Raw genomic sequence first — 16186 nt, forward strand, 5'->3', positions numbered from 1 at the left:
TGTCTTCCTATTTAATACACTCAAATGTGTCCACTATAATTACAGAAGTGTTTGATGTCTACCTACTGGGGGATCGAGGCTATCCATGCCAGCCCACTCTGTTTACCCCTTACCCTGACCCTGAGCTGGGGCCCCAACAACATTCTAATGTGGCCCAATGCAGGACCCATAGGCTTGTAATAAGACCTCCAACTCCATTGAGGTAAAATAACTTGATCTTTTTTTTCAGTTTTTTTCAGTCATGGTGACTCTTGGTATCAGGGCTCCATTGATGATGGCTTTTTATAGTGGTTGTGCATGCACGCAACTCAAGGTTAACATACTCAAAGTTGATTGAACTAACTCAGATCAGCTGTTCTGGAACCAGATACTCAGAGTTTCCCATCTCAGAGTAAGTCAACTCAGAGTTCAGGGATAGACTCAATTTGTTGAACCTCCTACCTGGAATACCCCCGTAGTACTATCAACCAGCTAGTCAATTTGGGAGGGACTGAAGTTGGCATAGGAGTCCTCTGTTGTATTGAGACATGGCATTGAATTAAATGCTGATGAGATCATATCCTTAAATTTAGCTACAGCACTATCAGACAGGAGTCTGGTATAATAATTTTTGCTTACTGGTGGATAGTCTGGTACTATGAATTCAAAAGTTATTAAATGATAGTCCGATAAAAGAAGATTCTGTGAGCAGACTATTAAGTCTTCAGGTTCAAAGCCATTTGTCCTCAGGCTGTAATCCCTCAATTCACTCTCCACAATCAAATATCAATAATCATTTACCTGTGTTTCGTGTGCTGCAAAAAGGATAACAAGCATGTTGTCGTACAACCATCTTAATAAACCTGAACATCAACAATACCACCTTAACAAATTTTAAAATCAAAAATGTCATCTTAACAAACTGGAACATAAGAAATACTGCCTGAGCAAATTTTAACACCAACAATGTTGTTGTGGTATAGCTGTTGTAGCAGGTCTCTGTCTGACCTGCAATAAAATATATATAATACATCCATATACATACATGCTAGTCTGTAGCTCTTAGCATGCTAACCTGTAGCCATTAGCAGTGTAGCTCTCCCGGTACACCATGGTGTTGTTGTTGTTGACGTGTGCTGGTGTTGTCCAGTGCTGGTTCCCGATTGGAGGATATGACTCTGTCACGAAGGTCAACATTACATCTTGACCTTCATACACCTCCACTGTGCTGCTGCTACTAATGTTAGCTCTGCTAACCCCTTTCGAATCCATTACTTTGGTGCTATCATTAGCATTAAGTTCCCCGTTCTCTTCCAGTGAACCACTGCTAATGTTAGCTTCTAGCTCTCCTTGCACCTTGATTGGCATGCTACTAATGTTAGCAACCAGGTCCCCATTGACCTCTTTGGTTTTGTTGTTAGCATAAGCATGCCACATTGGCTGCAGGTAGATCCTCAGATAGGGACCATCTGTTGAGGAGGAAAAGGACAGACGGTAAATTTCACTCTCACAATCTTTAGTTATCTTCATCCCACAACTTATTATGTTATTCACTGAAGTTTATTAACTTGTGTTTTCACCAAATTTTCTTACCCAGAACTCTCAGGTGTGTGGTTGCTGTGGCAAGTCCTGCTTCATTGACTGCAGTACAGGTGTAGGTACCACTATGTGTCTGATTGACAGCAGAGACTGTCAGGGTGCTGTTGATGTACAGGCGACGGTTGCCATAGTGATGGCTGACGGTGACATTCAGTGTCTGGGACAAACCAAACACCCAATGAATATCAAAACAAAGAGTTTGTCAGGAGTAAAAACACACAGGTAACCTCTGACCTTTGTGTTTGGGTGTGTCCAGGTGAGGTTGTAGAAATGGGAGGGGTTACTGGTCAGACAAGTGACCTCAAACTTCTCTCCTTTCAAACGGACCAATTCATCATGACTGACAGACAGGGAGGGAGGTTGACGCAACCCTGCAGAGAGGTAGACAGATAGAAAAGTAGACAGACAGGTCATTTGAGAAAGTGAAAATGGAAATGAGATAAACCAACAGGCAGATGGTTTCACTTGGGACCACCAGCAGGTTGACCACTGAACAGAGAGGTGTACAGAGAGACAAAATAGTTAACAGACACACAGACACATAGACAGGTAGACAGACAGTTCTTACTCGGGACTACCAGCAAGTCGACAGGTTGGGATCTGAACATCCTTCCATTCTTCCAGCCTGAACAAACATAACGTCCATTGAATGACTTCTGCAGGTTTTGGATCAGGGCTCCTCTCTTTCGGTCAAAGGTCACATTCATACCCCGAGGCAGGCCATGCCCACTACCCTGTGACTGCAGGGTGAGGTTAGCGACAGACGGGTCTGTCAACAGACATCTGAAAAGAAAGTCATGTCCCTCCTTGACATCAGGAAGGGAGCGAGGTGTGACAAACACACTGAAGGGGTCAGCCGGGTCTAAGAGAGGGGCATAATGAGGGGGAATGGGGGTCATTTTTACAAGATGATGAATGCTACAACAACTTCTGAAAGCAGCAAGTGAGTCATAAACATTTAGCACTAATAATCTAAAGAATTTTCCAACAGAAACAGGATCAACAGTGATAAAAAAAATAGAATGGAATTTGGAGGTGTTGTTTCTGTTAAATGAACTGAAGCGTTTACTTCATTTTGAGTTGGATTATCCAAAACAGATATTTGGGTTGTGTAGAATTGGGCTGTTTTGTTTTGTTTTGTTTTGTTTTGTTTTGTTACACTGGCTTGTTAACTTCACACAAACATTCCATCAATGGGCTTCAAATCCTTCATCAACACAAGTTTAGCTATCATTCAGCTTCAGACACCCCTAGACTGCAAAGCGCTAACAAACTGTGACAACAGTAAAAGCATCACAGTACATATCCTGTAAGACTACAAGGACTCTGCAGGCCCAGATGGAGAATGTTTGGATTCAGCCATCTGACAGGGGCCATAGTCTCTGCTAATCTTACCTTTGACAAATAGGTGGATCCAGGTGTCAAGGTGTTCCAGACTCTGGTTGGTGTACCCACAGCGGTACGTCCCGGTGTGTCTGGGGTCTGACCTCCTTACCTCGAGCGGATTTGGCAGTCTGTTCTGGTAGAGTAGACGGAACGCAGTACTGGACCAACGGACTGAACCCTTGCCATGACAGCTGAGGGTGAAGGTGGAGTTGGCGGTTAGAACCACCTCGGTTTGGTTTGACAGGAACTCGGTGTTCAGACGGATCAGTGGAGGTCCAGGAGGATCTGAAACAGTTAAAGAGTAAATCAGTTCAACAAACACTTAAGGTATCTTAAAATAAACAGGACCAGGTGGAAGCATAATGGCTGGAGTGTGTACGGTGAACGTGCTCCTGAGGACATCATTGAGGACAGTCTACGGCTCGCTGTTCCAGAGTGACAGTGAACATGGCGTAAGTGACATCATCGCGCCTCTTTCATCAAGCATGGGGTCCAGCGCCCCATGTGTCTGCTGAGCTTTCTAATCAAGATGGACAAGATTGATTTTTTTATTTGCTTTTTTCTCACTTTGTTGAATACTTAAATTCAAAAGGAACTTGCAGAAGATGACAGTAGTTCATGAAATTTTTGAAATTGCTTACGGAATATTCAACCTACTTTTCATTAGAATATGTGTTCTTCCAAATATTGGACTTCTTTCTTTACAGGGATTGTAGAAAGTTGCTTAGTAATTATTTTAAGTTAATCACAAGTCTTTTTTTGTTTTGTTTGTATGCCCCCCTAGTGTTTTGGAGAGTCTGCTATTGTTAGTGTGTTGAAGATAAAGGCCTCTGTGCACAGTCATAGCTCACGCACCTTATACAGAGGACCATGCCATGGTTAACATGTGCATTTTGAAAAAGAAAAGGTGAACAGAGAAATTCAAGCAACTGACAAATGGTGTAACTTCATCAATTAGTCAAGGACAGACTTTCACGTTTAAAGGGCTGGCCATGCTTTGCTGTAGTCCGACCAAAAAGGCAGTACTGAGTAACACCTTGTACAGTACTGAATAACACTACTGTGATACACGGTAACATCTCAGCACCCTGTATACCATAATATGCAGAAACACCACCATTGCATGGATGATACAACAACATGAACTTTTATTTAAAATCTCAAAGACAAGGCACACAAAAGAGAAGACATACAACTGTTCACAAATAAAAAAAAATCAAGGATATGTGGAATTACAACAGAAGATTCTTTTTCTGTGAATGAGCTCGAAATCAACTGGACCTGTTAGCTCATCCAGTGGGTTGCTGTGATGTCAACAGGTGAAAAATACCTGGTCACTGCTATTATTGATTTGATGAAACATTGTATCAAATTGAAGCAATTTTCTGTTTCCTAATCAAAGAGGTACAAGTATCACAGTATCAAAAACAAATATTAATGCTGAAATGTGATTTTTATCAGTGTGTTTAAATCTGATTAACTGGTTAATAACTAACTCTCATTGATTAGCTGGCACGAAAAAAATTAAAATTATTGGACAAATCGACAGGAACAAATCAGCCTTTTTGGTTTAGAACATTTTCCATTGTCAGTACAAACGTAAGATCTCATTGGCTGCCTGTGGATCATTGAGGCATCTCATTGGCTGGGAGCAGCATTAGGTTTCTTGGTGATTTCCTGCAGCTCTGTGGCGATGCGGGACGTCTGCAGTAGCAAAGCCTGATGGTTTTCAACCAGGAGACTCTGGTGACGAGCCACATTCTGCAGATCCTGGATCTGCTGGGAACCCTGAGGACACAGCGTTTGAACACAAGTTCGTTCAGTTAAACTGGGTCAGATAAGATGTCTCCAGATGAGAAAATTAATTCAGGCTGATAATTAGATGATCTTCCTCCCCTAGGAAACTGTAAGTGAGACTGTCTCTGAAATAATTCTACTTGATGTCTGACCTAAACTCCCAGCAGGCTACTTGACCACCCTAAACAAAACCTCATCTAATCCTTATCCAAGCTAAGCTACAACCACCAGCATTCCCAGTATGGTGAGCAGTTTGATCACGTCATCCTAACATTAAGACAACTAAACCTATTGTGAACTGAACCAAGCTAAACCTCAACTAAACCAAACACTATCTAAGATTAAACTAAAACTAAACCTCATCTAAACCTTATTTAAACTGAACTGTATCTGAGACAAGCTCAACTAAATCCTATCTAAACTAAACTAAACAATACTCAACCCACCTGACTTCCTAGTATGCCAAGCAGTTGGACCACCTGGGCCTGGCCCGTGGCTACCTCCTTCTGGACTAGAACCAGCTGTTTCAGCAGATCCAGGACCTCCTTTCTCCAGGGTGCCTCCTGCTGCTGATCCTGGACCAGCTCGGACTGCCTGGGATGAGCGGCGTCCAATTTCAGACCGGTGGGGTCAGCGTCTGATTGGACAGATGACTGGGCAGCGCCCATCGTCATGGCAGCAGGTGAGTTGTCATGGTGATCACCTGCAGTGAAGATGACTGAAGTCAAAACTTCAGTATTTACACTCACGTTCCTCTGACTTTCAGCACAAACGTCTTATTAGAGTTAAAGGAGATGTGTATGGGTATGTTTGGATTGATTTAACCAGTATCTCAACCAGTAGTGCAGCCATGTTTTTATAACATCTGTGTATGGAGTCTAGGGTCATATCCCTGTTAAGATGGGCCCAGAATGAGTGTTTTAGGCTGGAACCAGCTCAGTCCCAAGACTAAAATGTTGTTGTCATTGTATGTTTCCACAGATGCATTAAATTTGTACTTTTCATATGTATCATATCAATGTCATACTTGTCAACACAGGGACTTGAAAAGAAGGGAAATTTTCCAGTGTCCCGTTCTGGGCCATCCCACCAATCTTACCACTGTCCAGATACCCCTTACATTTACACAAGGGGGCACACAGAGAATCCTAGCTCCTACATGAAGTGACTCCAGCCATGTGGTGAGAAGGTGAAACACTGTGAATGTCCCTACATTCAGAAATGGAAACATTAGGTCCTATAAATCCAGTACTTAGTTTATTTCTGTATGACTGAAGGATATGAAGACATCACTGACGTGTTATGTTTCAGTTGGCAGCAGAAATAACATAAATACAGTCATTGGTGGAGCATGTTTCTGCTTATGTGTGGTAGATTTGTCTTTTTTTTTCCTCGGTGTGATCCACTAAAATTTATCTGACATATTTTACAAACAGCAGGACTGACGTTGCTCTTCACGAAATTCAGGTGAGTCTCCTCCCATTGGGTAAGATACTTGCACAAACTTTGAGCCTGTTTGGCAGGTACTGTATTTCTTCTCCTTCTTCTCCTTGTTCTTCTTCTTCTCTGATGTGTAGAGGGTGAAGAGGAAATGGGAGAACACTGACTGTGGAGCCCCCGTGCTGCAAACCACCACATCGGACATGCAGTTGTGAAGTCTCACATGCTGTGGTTTCTTAGTGAGGTAGTTGATGGTCCATGCAGCCAGGTCATAGTATACTCAAGCTCCATCCAGCTTTCCCCCCGAGCAGTGATGATTGGATTGTGTTGAAAGCACTGGAGAAGTCAAAAAAACATGACAATCGCCGTGCTCCCAGTGTTTTCCAGGTGAGAAAGGAATCTGTGAAGCAGGTAGATGACTGCGTCCTCCACACTAATACCTGGAGGATATGCAAACTCTGGGGGCTCCAGATCGCTGCTCAACAGGTGATGGAGTTGGTCCAGTATGAGCCTCTCCAAGGTCTTCAACAGGTGGGAAGTTAAGGCTATTGGCCTGAAGTGGTTGGGCTCCCTGGGATGCATGGTCTTTGGGACTGGAACCACACAGAATGTTTTCCACAGGGCTGAAACTCTCTCCAGACTGAGTTTCATGTTGAAGATGTGTGTAATAAAGACCATTAATGAATGTGTCCCCAAAACTTTAACAATAAATGAACATTTTCTTTCCATAAACACGTGTCAACATGTAGGTAAACCTGCAAAGTCTGGTTCTTTGATAAAATGTCAAAGCTACCAAAAGCCCGTGGACAAAAATCTTTACTTGGACACTCAGGATGCATTTTGCTAACAAACGTCCAATTACAGCCAGGGGAATCTAAAGAATCCTCCCCAAAAAAACGCTGACTGATCGATCAGCGATCTCATCAATCTTCTCGTGATCAGACACATTTTCTCTGAAGATTCCTGTGACAGTTGAAGATTCACGTCATCGAGTTTCACAATCAGAACAAGAAGTGAAACAAGCAACACAACCTGTGTATGTGTTACTGTGTGTGTGTGTGTGTGTGTGTGTGTGTGTGTGTGTGTGTGTGTGTGTCTGTGTGTGTGTGTGTGTGTCAGTGTGCGTCAGTGTGCACATTCCCGTTGGCTGAAAGTGTTTGTTGCAGACTGAGGAGGTCATTACTGGAGGAAGCCACAAACACAACATGTTGACGACATGTTTCACAGTAACCCAGAGCGGACAAACCAAATGCAAGCCACCTTCCACGGTTTCCAGCCAGCACAGGTTCTCCTACATGCTCAGAAACAGAAGGGTGAGGTGAGGTGTCTTCAGGTGTTTGCTGTTCCTCCAAACTGTACCTTTAAATTGAGACTGAAATTTTCTTCCTTCAGCAGATCAACGTGAAAACAAACTCAAGTTGTCTTTTCTTTGTCCTCTTCTCCTTTGTGTTCGCCTTCTTCTTTGTCCTCGTCATCTTCATCTTCCTCTTCTTTGTCACTGTCTTCTGGGGGTGGGGCCATGGGTAGGGATACAGGTGGCTGAAACCCTGACTGTGTTCAGCACAGTCCAGCAGACTCACTTGTAGCATTTATTGAGACTCGTTCAATGATTTCATGATGAACGTCTGCATCTCCGCTGACCCCAGAACAGCAGCTGCTGCTGTTTGAGCATCAGTTTCATATCACGTGATGATGATGTAATGATGTGTTACTGGAAGATGGAGGAAAACAGTGACTGCAGCTCTTTAAGGATCTCTGTTCGTGTGTGTGTGTGTGTGTGTGTGTGTGTGTGTGTGTGTGTGTAAACCTCAAATTAGAGTAAAAAACCCAACAACAAAAAAGCAGAAGTAAAACCTCATTAACATGATCAGTCTGAGCCTTTTATCCGCTTCATGATGAAGAAATTGTGGAATTCAGGACTTTCTACAGCGTCAGTGACTCACAACTCAACATTTCACATCAGCAGCAGCAAACTACAGACTCACAGGACAATGTTATTAATGGTCTTTAATGGCCATTAACAGGTTAAACGTCTGATAAATGTTACAGGTCTGCTGCTTTAAATGCTGTTGCTCCACTAAAGGTGGAAAAGGCCGTCTGACAGAATCTCCTCATGGTTAAACAATAACAGTGTTAATGAGAGGAAGACAATCTGTGGAGCAGCTGAAAGAAAATGCAGGAGAGCAGGGCTCACAGTTCACTGAAGCCACGACCTGTCTGTAACAAAGCAACACCTCTGACAAGAAACAATCACTTTTCTAAGATGATTACAGAGAATTCTGGGAATTCTAGAATATTTTTCTCCACTATTGACCAGCTGCTCAGTGCTGCCCCCATCTGTCCACGGGTCTCTGCATCAAACTGTGAGGAATCTGCATCTTTCTTCAGTAATAACATAAGCTCAATCAGAGGCAGCATTGCTGCTGAGGTGAACACAGAAGACCTCAGCAAACCCTGTAAAATGATGGAACCATGGAAAATTCACCTGTATTACATTAACAGAGCTTTGAAAGACTGTCCCTGAGTCTGACTCGCACTCCTCATGTGCTGACAGTGTTTGAAATCCAGTCCTGAAGATTATAAATACATCTCTACAAACAGGAATTTTCCCCAGTGTGTTTAAAACAGCTGCTGTAAAACTTTTACTAAAGAAACCCAACTGAGATAGCGCTGCACTCACTAACTACAGGCCGATATCCAACTTTCCATTCAGCAGTGAGCTACTGGAAAAGATAGTAAGATAGAAATATAAATTTCAGTGGGACTAGAACAAACCAGACCTCAGAGTATAATAATTAGTACCTTCAGACTAAATTCTGATGAAATAAACTCTCAGTTCTTGTCCTCCACTTAACTTTTCCATCTTAGAAACGGCTAACGTATGACCATTTAGAAACCAAAGAGATGCTGAAAAACCGATTCATACCTTTATTTCAAGCCGACTCGATTAGTTTAACGCACTGTTTACTGACCTCGAGAAGAAAAACTCTGAGAGACTTCAGCTCATTGAAACTCTGCAGCTCGACTATGAACCAGAACCAAGAACAGAGACCACATTAGTCCAGTTTTAGCTGCTCTGCACTGACTTTCTTTCACATTCAGAACTGATTTTCAGGTCCTCCTTGTTGTATACAAAGCCCTTAATGGGCTGGGACTAAGCTAGATTGCTAAATGCACCTTTCACAATTTGCCTTTAAGAACACTGTGATCATCTGCTGCTGGTTTATTGGAGGTTTCCAGAAACTGCAGCAAGAAAATCAGGCAGGCAGCCTCACATGTAGATATAAGGAAGCAGCTCACTGAATATTTTAAAAAGAAAGCTAAAAGCTAATCTCTTCACTTTAACTAGCTATGACTTCATGATACAGAGCTGAAAATGTTCTGCTTTGCCTCACTCTGATGATCTGCTGCACATCTGTCAAATTCTTGTATTTTACTTGATTTTATGCATTCAATGTAATGAGCTTTTGTCTTTATGTGTTCTCTTTATAAATGACCACCGTCTGTGTTTTGTAATCCCGACAGCACCACAGCAGGGTGGATAGCACCCACAGTGAGGAAGGCTTCTATTGTCATCCTCTCATCAGATTTTTAATATTGTCACGTGGGTTTTATTCTCCCTCTTCTTTTACATTAAATCTTCGATCTCTGTTTTTATGTTCATTCTATGACTTTTTTATGTGAAACACATACACAGCTGCTGTTCAAGGCTAATATCTGCTCACATTTATCCATTTCACCTGGTGCAATTTTTACATTTCTAAGTGGTGTACTTCTCTCAACTGTGCAATAACACTATTTATTATCCATATTGGCATATTCATAGACCCAGTATTTCCCAAGAGAAATAGTATTTTTGTCAACTGCAATGCAACACGTCATGTCAGTAGTTAGTTTTCTCAATAAGACTACCAGCAACAGTATTTTTTTATGGTAGTAGGATTCTTTGGCATTTACTATTTTTTATAATCTGTACAAATGTACATATACATCGTTTGTTTTCTATTCTGTATCTTGTCAACCTTTTATATTCATATTTTTTTACCTCTTATGCTACAGTGCCTGCTTTTTGTAACCTGCTTGCTGTAACGACTAAATCTATCTATCTATCTATCTATCTATCTATCTATCTATCTATCTATCTATCTATCTATCTATCTATCTATCTATCTATCTATCTATCTAGTCTTTTTTTGAAGAGCTATGTCAGTGTCAGCCCACGCTGTTTTTGGAGACTGTCTGCCATCATCTGAGTTACTGGTGATTTCAGGATTATTTACTTGCCGTAACTGATAGTATCTGGATGCTCTATAGGTATGAATAAACTAATCAGGGATGCCTTTTATGAGGTAATTACCTGGAGAAAGTTGAGAAAGCAGACCTGTATTAGATTTGTGTCCCTTGCATACGAGTCTGAATAGCTTCCTCACAGGAACAGTTGCATTTCCCTGACATGTCCATTTTCTGTACCTGGTCAGGCTGCAACCGCTGTGGGCAGCCTCCAATGTGCCTCACTGTGTTTCAGAACAAATCGGCCATTACCTTGGCATCACTGTTAGTGTTAAAGACCTGCATCAACATTATGTGGTGACTAAATCTGTCAATGCAGCCATGAATTGCATTGCCATGCAGCTTGAGTTCATCCTATCAATCTATGTGCTGTAAGGCTTTGGGCCTCTGCTGCTGTACTGCTGACATCAGAGACGCTGGAGTTCAAAAAAATTTCTCATTTCTTGACAAACTCTAGAACCCGTTTGAATAGCACGCAGATGTAAGCAGCCGTCTGACCAGCCATTTCCTCCTCCACAAAAGAGCCAATTTCCTCCAGGTCTGTGCGGTTCTCTCTTCGGAAGAGACTCAGTGTCTTGCACAATCTTTTCACAGTGCTGATACGATGATAATGTGATGCTGATGTGCCAAAAGATCTCCTTTCGTTATTGTGAAACCTAAACTAAAGAAAAACTCTTCCTGTATTTCCCCTCCAAAGTAACACGGAAAACTATGACTTTCTTCTTTAAATATTACGAATTTGTCTCATTGTCATCAGAACTCTAAATATTTTGAGACAATATTGTTCATAGAGACGTTGATCATTTTATTTCACAACTGTATTAGAGATCGAATTGTTTCACATTAATGACCAACTGTTTTTTTTACCTGTATCCTATCGACCTGTTTTCATATTTCATGTTAGAGTATGCAAACCTCGTATGTCCACGGCTGACCACTGCTTATTAAAAGATTCAAAATAGAAGCATATGTATTGATTTATGATATTAAAGGTGTTGGAGGGAACATTGTCAGCGCCGAGCAGGAAGTTCACCTGTTCAGGTGAGTTCACACCTGAAACTAACACGACGGGGACGACAGAGGACATGTGACCTCTGTCAGGACGACAGAGGACATGTGACCGTTTTATTGATGAATAAATGCAATGGTTGATTAGCAGAATTTGCTCTTTTTCAGTTTGTTGATGGTCTGAATGAGTTTTATTTGAGATTTTAATCTGATTCTCAGACTGACTGAAACATGGAGATAAGAGCTTTTTATACCAACAGATCTGAGCTTTGCTTTGGAGAAAGTCCTGCAGTGGAGAGGTTTCAGTGTTGGGGGGTCGGTGTGATGAAACCTCAAAAAGTCAGGAAACATATTTTTTACCAGAGACCACACACACACACACACACACACACACACACACACACACACACACACACACACACACACACACACACACACACACACACACACACACACAGAGGGATTATGTGTGTGTGTTGGAGGGCCTCTCTCACTTCCTCATCTCACTTCTTCTTTGTTGAAGACTCTGTGGGAGTGGTGGAGGAACTGGTTACCATGGTAACATGTTTACATCCACTCCACAACCCTCATAGTAGAAGAAGAAGAAGAAGAAGAAGACATGAAGCAGCAGGGCTTTATATTAACGTTCCTCGTTACTCTCCTGAATCATCTTTTTGCTGCTTCTGCGTCATTCTAAAATATTCTTCTTTCACAAATATATTTGGTTCTTCTTCTTGCATATTACGCATTTTCACACTCTCTCCGGCCCGACTCTTTCATTTCATATTGATCTGTATTCAAACTCTGTTTGTGTCGTCATGATGCCAGGAAGTCACGTTTTTTCCTCCTATCAATGATTATTGTTTATGTTGTACCACATGTATGATGTCACCTCCTGACTTTTCTCAGAAACTATTTGTACAAATATTTAGTTTTAAATTCATATAAATGACCTTTTATATAGAAATCACACAAGGAACATTAATTCAAGCAGCCAAAAATAATTTTCTTCAACGAATGAATGAATGTGTGTTTGATATTGAATTAATAACATCTTTCACTTGGTTTACTGTCAACAGGAGATGCTGAAATCTGATTGGCTGATTTTAATATTAAACTCACCTTTACCCTTTTATGGACACTTGTGTCTGAAAAAATGTGAACCTTTACTTGGTTTAGAAATGTTTTTGATGGTTCTATAAACCATTAAAATTGTAACCTGTTATTGAAGGCTATTGATGGGGATTTATTCACCATCTGACACACAGATACGAGGTTTACATCTGACAGCAGCAACGTTTTCATTAATGTTTAATAACATTAATCATCACTCATTCATAATCTATAAATCTATGAGTCACTGTTTAGGATGTAGTTTCCACCACAGATGAAAGAAGATAATTGAGCCTTCATGAAGCGTTAATGTCGGGTGAGCAAACGTGTAATAAACAGTAAACAGATGTTCATAAACAGTAAATAAAATTTGTTTTCTGACCTTCAGCAGAGCAGCAGCAGCTGAGGATGACCATCAACAGCAGAGAATAAACCTCCATCTCTCTCTCTGAAGACGGCTGAAGTTAAACTGACGAAGACAAACTTCCTCACTGCCACTATCAACTAGACTCCACCCACACCACCCATTGACTTGACTCCACCCACACCACTCTCCACCCTGTCTGTCTTCCCTTATTTCCTGTCTGATCTCAACTATAAACAAACATCATCCAAACAGAAACACAAACATAAACATCAGCATCACACAAACATAAACATCAGCATCACACAAACACAAACATAAACATAAACATAAGCATCACACAAACACAAACATCAGCATCACACAAACATCAGCATCACACAAACACAAACATCAGCATCACACAAACATCAGCATCACACAAACACAAACATCAGCATCACACAAACATCAGCATCACACAAACACAAACATCAGCATCACACAAACACAAACATAAACATAAGCATCACACAAACACAAACATAAACATCAGCATCCCACAAACATCAGCATCACACAAACATAAACATCAGCATCACACAAACACAAACATAAACATAAGCATCACACAAACACAAACATAAACATCAGCATCACACAAACACAAACATAAACATAAGCATCACACAAACACAAACATAAACATCAGCATCCCACAAACACAAACATCAGCATCACACAAACATAAACATCAGCATCACACAAACATCAGCATCACACAAACATAAACATCAGCATCCCACAAACACAAACACAAACATCAGCATCACACAAACATAAACATCAGCATCACACAAACACAAACATCAGCATCACACAAACACAAACATAAGCATCACACAAACACAAACATAAACATCAGCATCCCACAAACACAAACATCAGCATCACACAAACATAAACATCAGCATCACACAAACATAAACATCAGCATCACACAAACATCAGCATCACACAAACAAAAACATCAGCATCACACAAACATCAGCATCACACAAACATAAACATCAGCATCACACAAACATCAGCATCACACAAACATAAACATCAGCATCACACAAACACAAACATCAGCATCACACAAACACAAACATCAGCATCACACAAACATAAACATCAGCATCACACAAACATCAGCATCACACAAACATAAACATCAGCATCACACAAACATCAGCATCACACAAACACAAACATAAACATCAGCATCACACAAACATAAACATCAGCATCACACAAACATAAACATCAGCATCACACAAACATCAGCATCACACAAACATCAGCATCACACAAACACAAACATAAACAACAGCATCACACAAACATAAACATCAGCATCACACAAACATAAACACAAACATAAACATCAGTATCACACAAACATAAACATCAGCATCACACAAACATAAACATAAACATCAGCATCACACAAACACAAACATCAGCATCACACAAACATAAACACAAACATAAACATCAGCATCACACAAACATAAACATAAACATCAGCATCACACAAACACAAACATCAGCATCACACAAACATAAACACAAACATAAACATCAGCATCACACAAACACAAACATAAACATCAGCATCACACAAACAGAAACATCAGCATCACACAAACATCAGCATCACACAAACACAAACATAAACATCAGCATCACACAAACATCAGCATCACACAAACATCAGCATCACACAAACACAAACATAAACATCAGCATCACACAAACATAAACATCAGCATCACACAAACACAAACATCAGCATCACACAAACACAAACATCAGCATCACACAAACATAAACATCAGCATCACACAAACACAAACATAAACATCAGCATCACACAAACACAAACATAAACATCAGCATCACACAAACATCAGCATCACACAAACACAAACATAAACATCAGCATCACACAAACACAAACATCAGCATCACACAAACATAAACATCAGCATCACACAAACATCAGCATCACACAAACACAAACATAAACATCAGCATCACACAAACATCAGCATCACACAAACATCAGCATCACACAAACACAAACATAAACATCAGCATCACACAAACATAAACATCAGCATCACACAAACACAAACATCAGCATCACACAAACACAAACATCAGCATCACACAAACATAAACATCAGCATCACACAAACATAAACATCAGCATCACACAAACACAAACATAAGCATCAGCATCACACAAACACAAACATAAACATCAGCATCACACAAACATAAACATCAGCATCACACAAACATAAACATCAGCATCACACAAACATTAACATGTTAAGGTGACTTATGTTATTTCCTGTTTTTAACATTCTTCTTCTACTCTTGCAGTCATGTATATTGTAGCTTAAACCACCAACTTCTGATGTAACTACGCTTGCATTGTCAAGTTTATTTGCTCCAAATCAGTTTATGGAAATGCTCCTAATTTGTATTTTCTTTGTTTTATCTTTTTGCAACATTTCAAAATTTTGCTTAACAGATGGAAACATTTCGGCTAATCAGGAGACTCCAGAAGGCTGGAGGCATCATGTCAACACTCTTTCAATCCATAATGGATAAGAAGTGGTGTGGTGCTCATAGAGGACATCATATCTGGCATGTATTGCATGTGTGCATCTATCTATTTCATGTATAATTACATGAAGGGCGTCCATACGTGCACATTTCCTGCGAACAAGTATTCTGCTGATTTTCAGTTTAAACACAAACTTGGTGTTTTTGAACTTCCAGAGAAAAAGAAGAACTTTTGACTCAGTTTAAGTTTCTGTTTGAGGCAATATTTTTTAACATTCAGCACTTTTCTGACTTCTTTGTTCCACATTACATCAGCAAGTTACAAAAACACAGGCAAAGGGGGCGGGGTCAGACTGATGGGGGGGCACAACTGAGGAAAACAGTCTCAGATCAGCGCTCCTTTTCTGTGGTTCTGGAAACAGAAATAAAAACATATGATGCTATAAATTCTACTGTTTTTTTATCTGATGGCCTCCTTTAAAACAAGTTTCTCTCCACATTCACTGTTCTGAAATATATATTATATGAATATAATAATATTTGACACACAAGGTAAACTGATGAACTGGCAAAGAATGAGGGAAAAGACACTGAGGAGGCAAGCCA

The 16186-nt window shown here is 40.5% G+C and overlaps 1 protein-coding gene across 1 annotated transcript in view; it reads right to left on the reverse strand.

The window, feature by feature from the left end:
- The window catches only part of csf1rb (colony stimulating factor 1 receptor, b), a 31079-nt gene extending 17990 nt beyond the window's left edge, over positions 1–13089 (reverse strand). The window contains exons 1-6 of the mRNA XM_070983802.1: positions 12995–13089; positions 2974–3249; positions 2147–2440; positions 1813–1949; positions 1573–1735; positions 1055–1448 (exon numbers count right to left, since the gene is read on the reverse strand). Of these exons, the coding sequence (XP_070839903.1) occupies positions 1055–1448; positions 1573–1735; positions 1813–1949; positions 2147–2440; positions 2974–3249; positions 12995–13052 (1322 nt within the window). The 5' untranslated portion in view covers positions 13053–13089. The remainder of the gene's footprint in view (positions 1–1054; positions 1449–1572; positions 1736–1812; positions 1950–2146; positions 2441–2973; positions 3250–12994) is intronic.
- Positions 13090–16186: the final 3097 nt, after the last annotated feature.

This window comes from Chaetodon trifascialis, chromosome 16 (genome assembly GCF_039877785.1).
Source record: "Chaetodon trifascialis isolate fChaTrf1 chromosome 16, fChaTrf1.hap1, whole genome shotgun sequence".
In the NCBI taxonomy this organism is placed as follows: Eukaryota; Metazoa; Chordata; class Actinopteri; order Chaetodontiformes; family Chaetodontidae; genus Chaetodon; species Chaetodon trifascialis.